The sequence below is a fragment of the Pithys albifrons genome, chromosome 1 (assembly GCF_047495875.1).
Source record: "Pithys albifrons albifrons isolate INPA30051 chromosome 1, PitAlb_v1, whole genome shotgun sequence".
NCBI lineage: Eukaryota > Metazoa > Chordata > Aves > Passeriformes > Thamnophilidae > Pithys > Pithys albifrons.
In genome coordinates this window covers 46,799,964-46,814,013 of record NC_092458.1, presented here as the reverse complement: position 1 = coordinate 46,814,013, position 14,050 = coordinate 46,799,964, and the positions used below count along the sequence as shown (strand labels likewise).

At 35.1% G+C, this 14,050-nt stretch overlaps 1 protein-coding gene across 6 annotated transcripts in view; it reads right to left on the bottom strand.

Moving 5' to 3' along the window:
* Nucleotides 1–14,050, bottom strand: part of DACH1 (dachshund family transcription factor 1) — a 363,193-nt gene that overhangs the window by 21,946 nt on the left and 327,197 nt on the right. For 2 of the 6 annotated variants that reach the window (XM_071550161.1, XM_071550187.1), the window contains one exon: nucleotides 10,891–10,957. The exons of the other annotated variants lie outside the window; for them this stretch is intronic. In XM_071550161.1, coding sequence (XP_071406262.1) covers nucleotides 10,935–10,957 — 23 coding nt within the window. In that variant the 3' untranslated portion in view covers nucleotides 10,891–10,934. The remainder of the gene's footprint in view (nucleotides 1–10,890; nucleotides 10,958–14,050) is intronic. 6 annotated transcript variants of the gene reach the window in all.

Below are 14,050 nucleotides of genomic sequence, written 5' to 3'. Positions count from 1 at the left end.
TGTCATCACTCTGACAATCTTAGTTTGAGAAAACAGGACTGTTAATCATTCATTCACTTCAGATTCCTCCTCATCTTCCCCTCTAACGGCAGTCACTATGAACTACTCTTTTAATCTTGTTTGTCAGCAAAGTTAAAAATCAAGGTACACTGTTTGTAACTTCTGACTCTTCATTACAAGTGTCTAAGTTTATTCCCATAAAAAGTCTCTGACCCTCATTTTCTTATCCCTTTTTCTAGCTTTAAATTCACATAGTGTTTCTCCTCATATCTTACATACTAGAGTTTCTGTCTCACTTGTATAAACAAATTTGTATGGCAAAAATATTTTGCTAGACTGCTTCTTTGAATTGTCACTCTCTTTAACTCCTTCTCTGGCTCTCTTCTTTCAACAAGTAGAAACAATATTTGAAAGGTTCTGCCTTACCCTTCACCTTGTGTGTTACTCCTTGTCAAAAAGCTTCAAATTGCAGTGATGCTTCCAAATAAGCATCCTCATGTTTTTTTTTTTCCCTATTGTTCTCCACAGTTAAGAAGATCCTCATGCAATGTTTACAAGATAAACTCACTACAATCCTTCAGGTCTGAATTCTGGATTTGTAGGTGAGTCTGACACCAAGACCTGAGATCAGGAATGATACCTGAACCCATAATGTGATCAGAATACAGGATCATGGACACATACAATTTCCCACATAAACTGAAGTCATTTCCCAGCAGTCACCAACATCTCATAGTCATCAAATCACCTCAAACAATATTTCTGTAAAGTTTTAGAGGAAATGACATCACTTGGCTATGCCTCTTTAATAGTTTTGTTTACCTGGTCATGAATGAGACAGTATTTCCATGCCATTGTAGTGGGCATAGGTAGGGATGATCATATCAAGAGATTTAATGAATACTACTGCCTCATTGCTGGCATAAGATGGGTTCACCTCTCAGATGCAACACATTGAATACTCTTTCAGATAAAATATTGCTGTTGCCATAGCATACTGGGGGCCAGATTTGCATTTGATGGCTCAGGTTTAATCAAATGTTACATCTTTGTGTTTTTGACTGAAACATCAAAAGGACAGTGTGTTGCAATGTATGCATGCTTTCAGCTCCTGAAGCACATAAAGCTCATACTGGTGTATCTTCACTTCTATGAGTACAAAAGTATCCTGTGTGTACAGCAGAATACTGAAGTAAAAAAACAAACAACAAAAAATCCAGTGGAACTTTGGGGTTAGGAAGCTGGCAGATACTACATAAATTATATAATCCATTCCCCACTACTTTAGCTTCAAACCTTCTACATCTCTTTATGCAAAGTCTTTTAGCCAGATTGGTCATATTTATGTAGCAGTACCAGAATCCAGAATTTATGTGTGTTCAGTTTTTTAAAAAAACTGAACACACAGGGTCAACTTCATATGTGAGAGGTAATCATATCAAATCAAATAATAATCAAATAATGCTAGGCAGCATATGTTGTAGTTGCAAAGCTTTCCCTAACAAAGAAAAGACTTTAAAAGACTCAGAACAGGTGCGCTTTGACATTACCCTGATATTCAGAGGTTAGCCATCAGTCTGAGCAAGTGCAAAGCAAGCACAGATGATGTGCTACATGTATTCTGTTAGCATGGAGTTTTGGGACATAAATCCTATTACCAATATTCAAGTTGGTAAATTCCATCTAGTTTTCCATATGTCTGTACAATGAGAAAGCATGATGGAACACATAAAAGGGAGGGCAAAACATAAAGGGCAGAATAAAAATTTTAGCTCTTGCAAGATTTAGGTTCAGTCTCTGATCTACCAAAGATTTCCAATATATCCATGATCAAGCTCCTTAGCCCCTCTATGAAATAAAGATAATTGCTCTGTTCTCCATCACAGGAGTATTTTCTGATGTGAGGATTAAATCCATTAAAGATTGCAAAGTTGTTCAGATATTACAGCAATAATATTTCTACTAGCTTTCCAGTTACTCCTGGAATTGCTCAAAACAATTTATCTGAGACAGACTACAAGGTTGTAAATTAGAATCAGTAACATAAATAAATAAATACATATCTGTTTACTAAAACTTACATCCATGAAGAAACATTATAATAGACTAAGTATCCTCTGAAAATAAATAATCACAATTTAAAAAAACTAATTTTGGACTAGCTAAGTTTTTTGAGAATTATAAAATTGTTTTCTCTTGAAAAACCTGTCCTTAAACAGTTTTTTAGAACTATTATGCACAAACATGGTTTCCTTCAGCTTGAAGCCTGATTTTGTTCTACTTTGATATACATATTTACACTAGCACTTGAAAAGAATTATATACTCTAAATAAACAAATGCCGTTGAATATATGCTGAAGACAACTTTGCTTCTGTAGCTATTTCTTTATATGATTACTCTTGCAAGCTTCATAGAAAAACCTAATTATTCATTTTAAAGAAGAAAAAAAGAGGTAGCTCTGAAAAGATATTAATATAGAATGTAAATATAGAAGTCAAGCATGTTTCAAAGAATACAGAAAGTTCTAGAATATGCTAAAATATATTAATAAAGTCCTGGGCTGGCATATCAAGGACCATGTTTCTATTTGACCCAAGGGCTGCTATTGAGTCACACATGGTAAATATTATGAGATCTTTTTGAACATCCGTGAGTTTGAGCTTCTTTAAAAATAATAATTAAAAAAAAGCAAAACACAAACAAAAACCGAAAAAAAATCCAACCCCTTTTTCTCCATATCTTATTTTTCCTATCTCAGTTAAATGCTATGTAAAATACACTCTATTCCACAGGCAACAGGAGAGCGAGATCTAGAAAAATGACCTCATGAATGTTTGTGTGTAAAAACAGCACGAGAAGAGTGGCATAGGCCTTCCCTCTAGAATTAGTATAGCAATAAATATATTTTTATTCAAAACATATAATAAGCTACCAACTTCCATTTAATATAACCCAAGTACAGAATGCAGTATGTTCAAGGATGTTCTAAATGAGCAAAAATGGTATTGATTCAACAACTAGCATGCTTTGAGTCAGCCTTCCATATCCTGCATGGCTTCCAGCTGCTGCTCCAGAAAGGCCTGGATCTTCTGGAGGCACAACTAACCCCATGCGGATGTCTCAGATGCACTGGAGCATATCAAATGGCACCATTCATCTACTTGTGAACATCAAAATCATTTTTAAATAGTTTAAGAATTAATTTTAATATAAGAATATCTTAACTACCCTCTAAAAACCTCATTTCAGAGTTTCTAACATGGAGGGAAGAGATGGTAAATTGATTATGAGCTTACTTGATACATTAGCTTACAACACTTGCTCAGAATTTTTTTCTTCTTTGATGCAGGTTGTGGCTGGCAGTTAAAAAGGGCCAATGAACAGGATGGCAACAGTTCATACCTAATAGTTTGTTTGATTGAACTTGAAATTCAAAATTTGAAGTCTAATTTGGATTCGATGCTTCTTTTTACCTACCCAGGCTGTAACACCTTTCAGGAAGGAGACATGGATCTCCCTGTCTAATAGTTTTCTTCCTATGTGGGCTAAAGGAAAAAGCAACTTACCAGATACTAGTTTGCATTAGTAGTTCTCCAAAGCACAGTACTTTTAGCAGGACTGAAAATTATTACTGTTATTTTGATACAAAAGTTTTCTCTCCAATGCTTCAAACAAGTCACAAGGGAAGATAATCCATTAGAAAAATCTCAAACCAATAAATATTTTAACAAATTTTGATGGTGAATTCTTAATGACTTAATAGAAGAATTAAATACTAATATTGACAGATGAAATTTCTTTATATGGGTATGATGCCGAAACATCAGGAAATTTTTTAGTCTTTACAGTAGTTGGAAACAAATGCCAAGAAACAATGTTCTTTATGACCCATCTTAACATGGCATGATGCCACTTTCCAATATTTGTCTAATACATAGTAAATGTGGCTGAGGGGGAAAAAAATAGAAAAAGGGAGAGTTCTCTACACACTTTAGAGGCAAACTGGTAACAGCTTACAGACAGCAGCAGATTTAGCTCCTCAAACAACCCATGGATGCTCAGGATTATACTTCAACTGTGAATGAACTAGAAATCTGCCTTATTTATATATTTTTCATGACAGGCTATAGAAACACCATTTTACTGAAGTGATGTTGTTTTAATCAATTTTTAATCCTGGTTTAAAAAAAAACAAGTCTTTTAGTTCTTTCTCTGGAAGTGAAAAAGTTATTTGTTTTTCAGCCAATGAGAGATTATGTTAGAAATATGTGTTTTACCTGCCTGATACAGTTTCATCTACATTCTGAGGAAGAAGAAGAGAACAGAGTACTTATGGGAAAAAAAATACGTAGGATGGTGGCTTGTAGTGTCCATCCTTCCCATGTAGCAAGACAACTGGGGTGACCTCAGAAGTCTGTTAGGTAAGAATTCATCCATCCTATCCTTCCCTGTTTGAACAATATGAACATGTAGGATGAATGAAAATGAAAGTTGAAACAATTCTATATAAACCCTTAATAGCCTCTTCAGACTGCAATGTGGGTTTTTTTAATATTCTTATTGTCCTGAATTTTCCCACTTAACTCTGTTCATGGTTACTCGTTAATTTTACACATAGTTCCCTTAAAAGTGAACTAAAGTACCATGTTGGTAGAAAGTCTGATTGATTAATCATTTATCTCAGTAGAAAAGTCAGGAACATATTTGATTTTCAGCAGCTTCATATATATATAGCTATAAAAGGAGACGTAAATTGCAATAGATAGCAATTTCAGATGAAATGTGAACAATTTTATCTAAGAGTATGTATAAGTGTTGAATAAAAGGGCTCTATAAAAGTACTTTGTAACATATATGTAACTGTATATTAATTCTGCCCTTCCTTTAGGTTTTGGATGGTAGATAACAGGATTATGTACCTTGAAGTTTAAAGGTGGAGCTAACAATGACCTATGAACACTGCAAAACAATTGTCTATTTACAGGCTACTGCCTGCAGTCAATACCACCTTCTATTTAAGTTAATCAATGTAGTCTCTAATTGATTGGCTTGGGTTGAAAACCTGACAAAGGGCCGACTTCTGGGCAGGGGGATAGGGAACATATGTATTGCTATTTGGTTTCCATGAATTGTAAGTTAATTTCAATATTTACCTATGGTCACTGAAATACAAAGCAACATAAATCTTTAACATCTGTTTCCTCATTAAGTATTCCAATTTCAACAGTGGAAGAAAGACAAACTAGCATGATATGTTATAAAAGTCTACCCTAGTGTCTAGGTTTAAAAGATGAACTATATTGGATAGACTGTGAAGCCAAAAAATCAATAAAAAAGATGTCTTTAAAACCTGTGATCTGGTAAACTAGTAAGGTTTATTCTTGCTAGGAGAAATAAAATAAAATATTTAAATTAGTGTACTGAGGGAGAGCCAAGCTCTTTCTAAAATGTATAAAAAATAGAGAACCTATTTTCAAAGATATATCTTCTGCAACAGTAATGAAATTCAAGGTGGTGCACACAGATTAATGTTATTATTTATTATTATGTATATAATTTCATTGAAGTGCATAGCACTGTACACATGAATAATAAGTGCATGACCCTGACATTAATACAAGGGGTTACACATTGCAGTCAAAAAGCAGCTGAAGTTTACGGCACTAATCAGAAGGAAAATGAAGCATTAAGTGTTACTGCAAATAGGAACAGTGTTTAACCAGCAAATATTTTACGAAGACTGAAGAAAAATAAAATAGTTTTGGGTAACCTAACCAAAGGGAGTTAGTAAAGCAGCTCCACTAAATGTGACTGAAGGTTAGACACTAAACTTCTAACAGTTTCACCCCTTTAAGACCACTACCAGATTTGAAGATAAATTTTCTTTTGAACATAAGAAAGACAAAAGAGTAATGCAGAAAACACACTACTCTTCAGCTTCTAAAATTGAACAGTGTATATTGTGCATATGTTTTCACCACTGCATCAATTTTTTTACAAACTCTGACATGCAGAGAAGGATCAATAACAGAAAACGCAGATATCACTCCCCAGTGGGTCGCTAAAATGGCTTTGCTCCATTCTGTTGTCTTTTCCATGTGTTTCTGGTACCTCTTACCCAGAGGTGCTAGAATAACCCATAAGGAGAGCAGTCTACTACAGGGGCAGTCCTGTTTTATGTCTGCAGTTATCCAAAACTGTAAAGACTGAAACCAGTTGTCTTACTGACCTTTAGAAACCTTAGGAATGGAAAACTTAAGAAACCTGATAATCAGACAGGTAAAAGGAAAAATGCAAAACCTATCTGTCAGATTGCTGAAAGTCACATTCTCACAAGACATGGTATTTCACATAGGCAGACCTCCTTACTGTTTATTTAGACTTCTAAGCTGAAAAATTATTTTTATTAAAAAATTAAATGGAAATTATTATGTTCTTAGGTTTGTTTGTTTGAGTTTTTTTAAAATCTGGTCTAATGGAATAACATGCTAAGTGGCCTAAAAATCACAGAAATTCTCATGTCCAAAAGAGTCAGTCCATTGTTTTGTCATTGCTGCTTCACGGAACCTTTTAAAATTTCTGTGGATCTAGAATAGTCAGCTGTTTGTTTCCATAAACGGCCTAGCTAAGTAGCAGATGTTTCCTTGGGCAGTTATTCAACATATCTAGAAAAAAAAATCCCTTTGCCTTCCAGGCTTCTGACAGCTTTGTTTCCAGCTCCTGACTTCTTTTCCCTGCTGAAATGTTCAACCTTTAAAGCAGGCCTCCACAACAGGTGGGCCGTGGGTCTCTTGCAGCTCGAAAAACCATTTGTTTGGCCCATCAGCTGCTGAGAAGCATTATGTACTGTTTGATTTGCCCAGCTGCCAAGAGGCAGCAACAAGATGTCCAGCAGAAAACGCGTATCTCCTGGCTTGTCACTGATCCCTCAGAATGCATGTACCTCCTAGTCAGCCACCTGGTCAACCAGCAGCCACATGGCTCTGGATCAGACACACACACACATTGCCTCACAGGTCAAAGAAGTGGCATATTAAGAAATATTTGAGATATTCAGAAGTACTATTTGACAGGGGGGGAGGTGAGATGGAGGTAAAGGAAAATGAGAAAGCAACAAGCAGAGGAAACTGAAAACAGTGTTGAAATGAGTTGACAGAGAAGGAACATCACATGGAAAAGTGAAAATGTATTTTAATTCTGCAAATGACCTAACATATCCATTTGAGAATCCCAGCTCTACACTTAACCCAAGCATCTTTCTGATAAAAGTCCCATGCAATAACAACAACAAATCCATAGTATTTACTAAGCAGTCATAAAAATGGAATAACATGATAAAGTACCAATTGAATAAAAATCAGAATTTACTAGTTGATAAATATATAGAGAGAGATTTAGCAGTTCCAAGAGTTTTAATGAGGAGACAAGAAAAACCTTGGTAAAATGTATAACAAATCAGGTGCTTTTCTTGGCTTTAATCAATTAATACTTTAGAGAATATATGGCCATCGGTTTACATGGCATCATACAGATGGATGAGCTCATCTTTAGGCAGCTATGGGTGCAAATGGAATTGCTTTTGATTAAGGGGAACGTGGAAAGGAACAGACAGAAATGCAAAGATAGGAGATAGAAGCTCTTTGAGAAAGATGCAATTATTGAAGGGAGTCTACAGAAGGATAATGGATAAAGGAAATGGTCTTGATGCTGGTCATCACAGTCAATATCATGAGCAAAATAAATGAAGAAAAGACTAAAGAAAAGACACTTTAGTTAAATGTACTGTAAAAAGAACTGATGTCCTCAGAAAAGAAATAGATGTTCTGTCATTGGAGGATATTGAAAACTATTTTTAAAAAATCATTAGTTAATTTGAGAGTAGTCTTGCACTGGAAAATGTATCCTGTCTATGATTAGCAGCCAACAGTAATATTCTCTAAGTCTACAAACACGAACTCATAAAAACACTCTAGATTTACAGAAATTAGGACAAAAAGTCTGATGCAATTAGAATTGGAAATAAGGACACAAAATGTGACTAGAGGAGTGACTGAGACTGGTTAAACACACAGAAACACAGAAACCAGGGCACTGGAAGACACTGTGAAACAGAATACATAATAAGAAACAGTTGGCTGACAGTAACTGAGACTGAAGGTGGGGGACTGAGTGATTTGTATTAATAGACAAGAACAGAATCCAGTGGTTGAGAATAGAAGGAAAGAAATGGGACAGAACACAGATAGGGCAAGAAATTCAAATAAAGTCACCTGAAATGTCTTAGAAATCTCAAAAAGAATGCATACGAATCATACAGAAAGAATATTACGAGTCAATATCTGGAGACATCTGGATCTTGATTAACAAGGATATTAGGCATAAGAAGTCAAAATTAGAGGCTATAAAAAGAAACTTGCATTGAAGGGTTAGAAAAAAAAAGGGGCAAAAAAAAGATTGTAAAATTTGGAAATTGATAAAGAGACTGATACAAAGCCCAGAGATGAGGGAAAACCAAGAATAATAGGTGATGCAGATTGCAGGGAAAATGAAAAGAAGATTCTGTTTCCAAGATCATGAAATGTATCCCAATATTGCCTTTATTTATCTCAACAAATATAGCAAAATATCATTCCTTACACCACACTACTCATAAAAAGGTATTACAGTTTATCAGTCACTTGGTCAGTTTTATCCCTGTGAATCAAAAGACTTATCCCATATGGTTTTCAGATGTTGTCTCACGGTGAAACTTCTGACTTTGTAATTTACTTGTGTTAAGAAGAAAACCCTAGGAAATGGTTATTTAGGACATCAGTGAAAACACTCAGCTGTTCAGAAATGCCAAAATTAAGATTTAATATTATTAAGAAAGAAATTGAGATAATCATTCACATCTCTTCTATAAAGCATGATATCTAATGATGGAAGTATTATATATAAATGAGGTAATACACAAAGCATGAGAACACACATTGAGCACTGAAGATGAAGAAAATATTGGATAGATATCCATTTATTCAACTACAGCCTTGTCCTCTGCACTGAATGAGACAGGGTGCTGTGAAAAATACAGTATCTAATAATGTAATTAAAGATTATATCATGGCACATACACAAAGACAGTGCAACAAAAGTGCGGAAGACAGCCTTAATTCTAACATTTCCTAATTTTGGAATGCTTGACTTCACAGCCTTGATAACAGCCTTTTCCAATAAAGTTTTTGATCTCATAAAAAATATTGTCACATATTTCTACACACTTTTGTCCGAGATTTATACAGCGCAAATGGAACTGTGTGAATAAGCTGCACAGAACTGCCAAAAGTTCCTTTTCAAGATGGAAGTCCTTCAGATAGGTATCTTTTAAACACAAATATAGCAAGAAAGAATCAAGTGCTATCATTCGCTGAGATTATTACACAAGATTTTGCTTGTTGGAAAATAGATTACACAAGTTTCAAACCAATGCAGAAAACAATTTAGGTTAGGTTTCCAGACAAATGACTGGAGCTGTATCTAAGTAATTTTTATTAATGTGGAGGGCAGCTGCAGGGCAGCTTTCCCTTAACACTTAGACAGCAAAATGCACACACTAAGTTCTTGCTATGGGCAAAGTTAAATCATAATTTCTTTCTCACTCTTCCTCAGTAGCCTTCAAAAGCCTCACAGGGAACTTCATACAGGACTATGTAGTCAGTGAGCTGAGTTGTTACTGCTTTATTTCTATATTCCTTCATCTGTCAACATCTCTATGTCCTGCATTGTCCTTTCTGGAAGGAAAAAAGACAGATGGCCCTGGAAGGTTTTGTGTGCATGGCAGCTGAGTGGGTCCTTTTCTTACATCAGGAAAGCTTAGTCTGGAGCCATTTAGCATTACAGTTAACTGTATTGTTCATACGAGCCTACAGAAGAGGTCGAGATCCAAAAAAAGGCAAGAAGTTGGTGCAAAAGACCTTGGAAAACATAAGTTCATTTTTCTAAGGTACAGGGAGAGTAAGATAACAGACAGAGCTGAAGAAAGGCTGCTAATGTGCTAGAAGGAAAAATAATATTTGCAGTAGAATAAGGAACCAAAGTATGAAATTTTAACTGATGAATAAAGAGAATAAAATTTGTACTAGAGGAGAATACATAGTTAAGGAACAAAATGATTGAAAGTGTAGGACGGGAAAACTTTGAGGACAGGCCAAATGCAAAGGGTCTGTTTCAAAACAAACAGACATCTGAGGAAAAAAAAAGATAGGCCTGAAAATTCATGGGAATGAATATGATGAGAAGACTGAAGAGAAAATGATGGAGCTGATTTCAGAAGCAGCTGGAATGATGGCATGTAGAAGCTGCAAATTAATCGGGAGAAAATAGAAAAGGTACAAGCTGAGCCAATTGCTAGCAAACAGGAAATAAATGGAAAAGACAAACAAAATAGCAGCATGAGAAAGTGAAAAAAGTGATTAAGCTTCCTGTTCTTATCAGGACAGCTTTGGGACAAAAGGACAAAACCATTTGTGAGAAATTTGGGAAAAGGAAGACATAACAGGGACACCACAAGAAAAGAATGGTCAATGGGGAAGACTGTGCAGAACCAGAACATTTTTAGAGGATTGTAGAGAATGGGCAAAGGGAGGGATGTTTCAGTGGAATGAAGGTGAATGTACAGGCATTGGGAGGGAACCTACTCAGAGACAGAAAACTGGAAATGTTGGATTTATAGAGGAAAAGAAAATATAATAATGTATGTAGGCAAACACATGGTAAGCAAACAAATGGGGAAGGAAAAAATCAATGGAAATAAGAAAGTAAAAGTAATAGCAAATGTCATTGTTCTAGTGCTTAGTAAGAGTATGGGTAACAAAACAGCATATAAAAGTTAAACATCTTTGTATGGTACCTTTTTGTGTGGGATGAGGGGGTCTTGGGAAACCGGATTGGGAGCTAGGCATAGGCATCTAGTGAACCTACAATATGTATGGAGAAGAGGATAATCTGCTTTATTATTATTTTAAACAGAAGCAAAGAAAACATTTAAAACCAGCGTCTACACCAGTTCCTAATAACTTAGTATCTGTTTGTATCTCTAAAAAAATATGTAAGTATATCTGAGACCAAGAATTAAATTATTTATTATGATTATTTGTTAACATTTTCAGATATTCCACCAAACGGTTATCTACTCAGTATTTAAAATACTCAAACCCAACGCTAAAATATCCTGTATTGCTTCCTTCTACACTCTTATATTCAAATTTCTATTTATTATTGCTTCCATTTTACAAAAGACTTTACATGAACTAAAAGTGAATCTAAATGAGTGCTACACGATAAAAAATAGAACAGAACATATCCCCTTATTGACAAATGCAATTATCTCCTACGCCTAAATTAGTTCTATTCCTTACTCTCAAAAGTCATACTTAAAATTAGCAACATTAAATATAACTTCAAGTTGACAAGTATCCATTTACTTATAATAAATAGTAGCCAAAATCTTTTGTTTTCATTATGATTTTCTTGCAAAATATTTTTTTTAAATCCTGAAATTACACTTTGTATTTCAATTATTTCCTTTCCCTACAGAGCACTGAAGCTTTCCTACCTTTGTTTGCTTAGTTACAGAACTGCATAACATGCTCAATACAGTAAATTGAAAAATGATTGTGGATAAAAGGACTATTACCCCAGGCATGCTTTGATACTGAGACACAAATAAGTTTTTGAGAGGAATAAGAAAGAGGAATAAGAAATTTCCCTAGTAAGTATTTTTCCAGAACCTGAGAGATGCCAGAGATGTCATTATATTCTTTATTATTGAATATATTATACATGGAATGACATAATATATATTTGTATATATTTCTTCTATAGTGCATACTAGAGTACACAAAATATCATTTACAGGTAGAATGTAAGGACATAATTGAAATTCTATGTAATTTTAAGAACATCGCCTTTGTTGCCCCAAATAAAATCCAAGAAAGTATTGGAAAACATTTCCATCCATTATAAAGCTCTTGTAAAGTTTTGCAGCTAAAGGACCCCAACTGTACTGAGCATGCCATATCCCAGTGCTTCAGGAATGAAGCAGATCTTTCACAGAAATTCTTTCTTTTCACTCCTGCCAACAATTGCCATGCTAAGTATTGAAATAAGAACAGAATGCTCTCAGTGCTTCCCTCCTTGATATCCAGGCAGATGCGTAAGAAGCAACAGAAATGAACTGAAAGCAATAGGGAACGTGAGCTTGATAGAGAGATGGGGGAAGCAGAGACTAAACATGGAAATGTGGTTTGCAGGAAGACTGGTAACAGGGAATGTCAGTGCAGCTCTCGAAATGACTGGACAAGAGGAGGACACAAGAGGAAGGGTCAGGCAGAGCCAGGGGGCTGGAGATCACTCTGAGAGAGAAAGACCTTGTGTAATTAAAGAAATAATTAGGGTGGCATGAAACAGAGTTCAGAAGAGAATGCTGGAAGAATGTCAAGCTAGGAGAAAAGAACCACAATGTGATGCAGAGCAAGGGAGAGACTGAGATTAGCAACTGACAAAAGATGAGATTGGAGGGAGGAGGAAGAAACTACAGGGAACTGGGACAGAGACACAGGGGTACGTAGTAAGGGGGACACAGAAAAAAGAGTTTATGGTGAAATGAAATCCTCCTTCCAATATTTCAAGTGAACACAGAGTCCTGACACTTGGCATGACTCATCTGCTATTAACTGTTTCTTGAACAAATTCTGAAGCCTGTCATTCTCTAATGGCTGATCTACAATGACAGTAAGCTCCCACAGTTACATTTGTGTTGCAGGGTTACATATTGTGGTAGATCTAAAGGTTATAAATTGCTGTAAGACTACTAAACCGAATATATTAAGCTATGACAACTCTATTTCTTGCTTCTTTCCTTTTTCTTAAAAACCCCGTGTTTTAGTTATATGTTAAGACTGCAAAGTAGAGATGGAAAATGTCAGAATTAAGGTTGCCTTTGCCATATGATTCCGTATCACAATCAAAATATATCATGGCCTAGTCTTGAATTAAATAATCATCTGTGGATTTGAGTTTTGTTTTTAAGGTGCACCACTTTGGATAGATGAATCAAGGAAAAGTCATCATTACTGAGAATTTCTCCTGTAAATCCTTGATTTCATTTATTGCAATATGAAATTATATGAAATTAGCAACAGTAGCCACAGGATAGCTGGGAAAGAATGTGTAATCATTGTTCAAAAGCTGAAGTGCTGTTCCTTTGTAGTTTGGGCTAAGTCCTTTAGAATATATACTTCCAAAATTATGTATTGTTCATATTATAAATATCCATCTTGGTATCTCATCCTATACGCAAAACTGAATTCAACAGAACACTGATTGGACTACAGTGAAAACATTTGCAAACAATGCAAATTATCCTGAAGAATTAGGTACTCAAAAGTTATGCAATATGCCATCTTAATATTTCTGACTCTATTTCCCAGCTATCAAATTGGAATACTCCAAACTTCACTTTCTTGCAGGAATGCTCTGATGATGAAACAATTAATATTTGCAATGAGTGCAAGTACTGCAGTGATTGGTGTAGTAGCACAGCCTCCCAAGAAATTAGAAGTCTGTTTTAGCACCAAACAAAATAATGAAATGTCTGGATTATAACAAAATCACAAAATGACTGAATTCTTACCAAATGAATTATGTCAAATGGTGCTTTGAATAAGATATAAGTTTTATGGGAAGGGAGACAGGATTCTGCAAAAACAAACCTCTTAACATGTTCCCACTTCCCAGGCAACATTTAATCTGGCATATTCCAACTTCTATGTTATGGTCTTTGCAGACAAATTTGTCTTTGTTTACATACATGTGTTTGTCTTTCATAAGAACTTATTGCCTCTTTTGTAGCTGTTTATATGCTCAAACCATTAAAAGCTTCTTGACATTTTTATTCTGTTGTTACAGCCTCCTTGTGGCACACCAGTAACAACTCCTTAGAAGTTAGAAAATGTGATTATATAACACACAGAAGATGTCAAATGATACAGTTAGGATGACTGACTTCG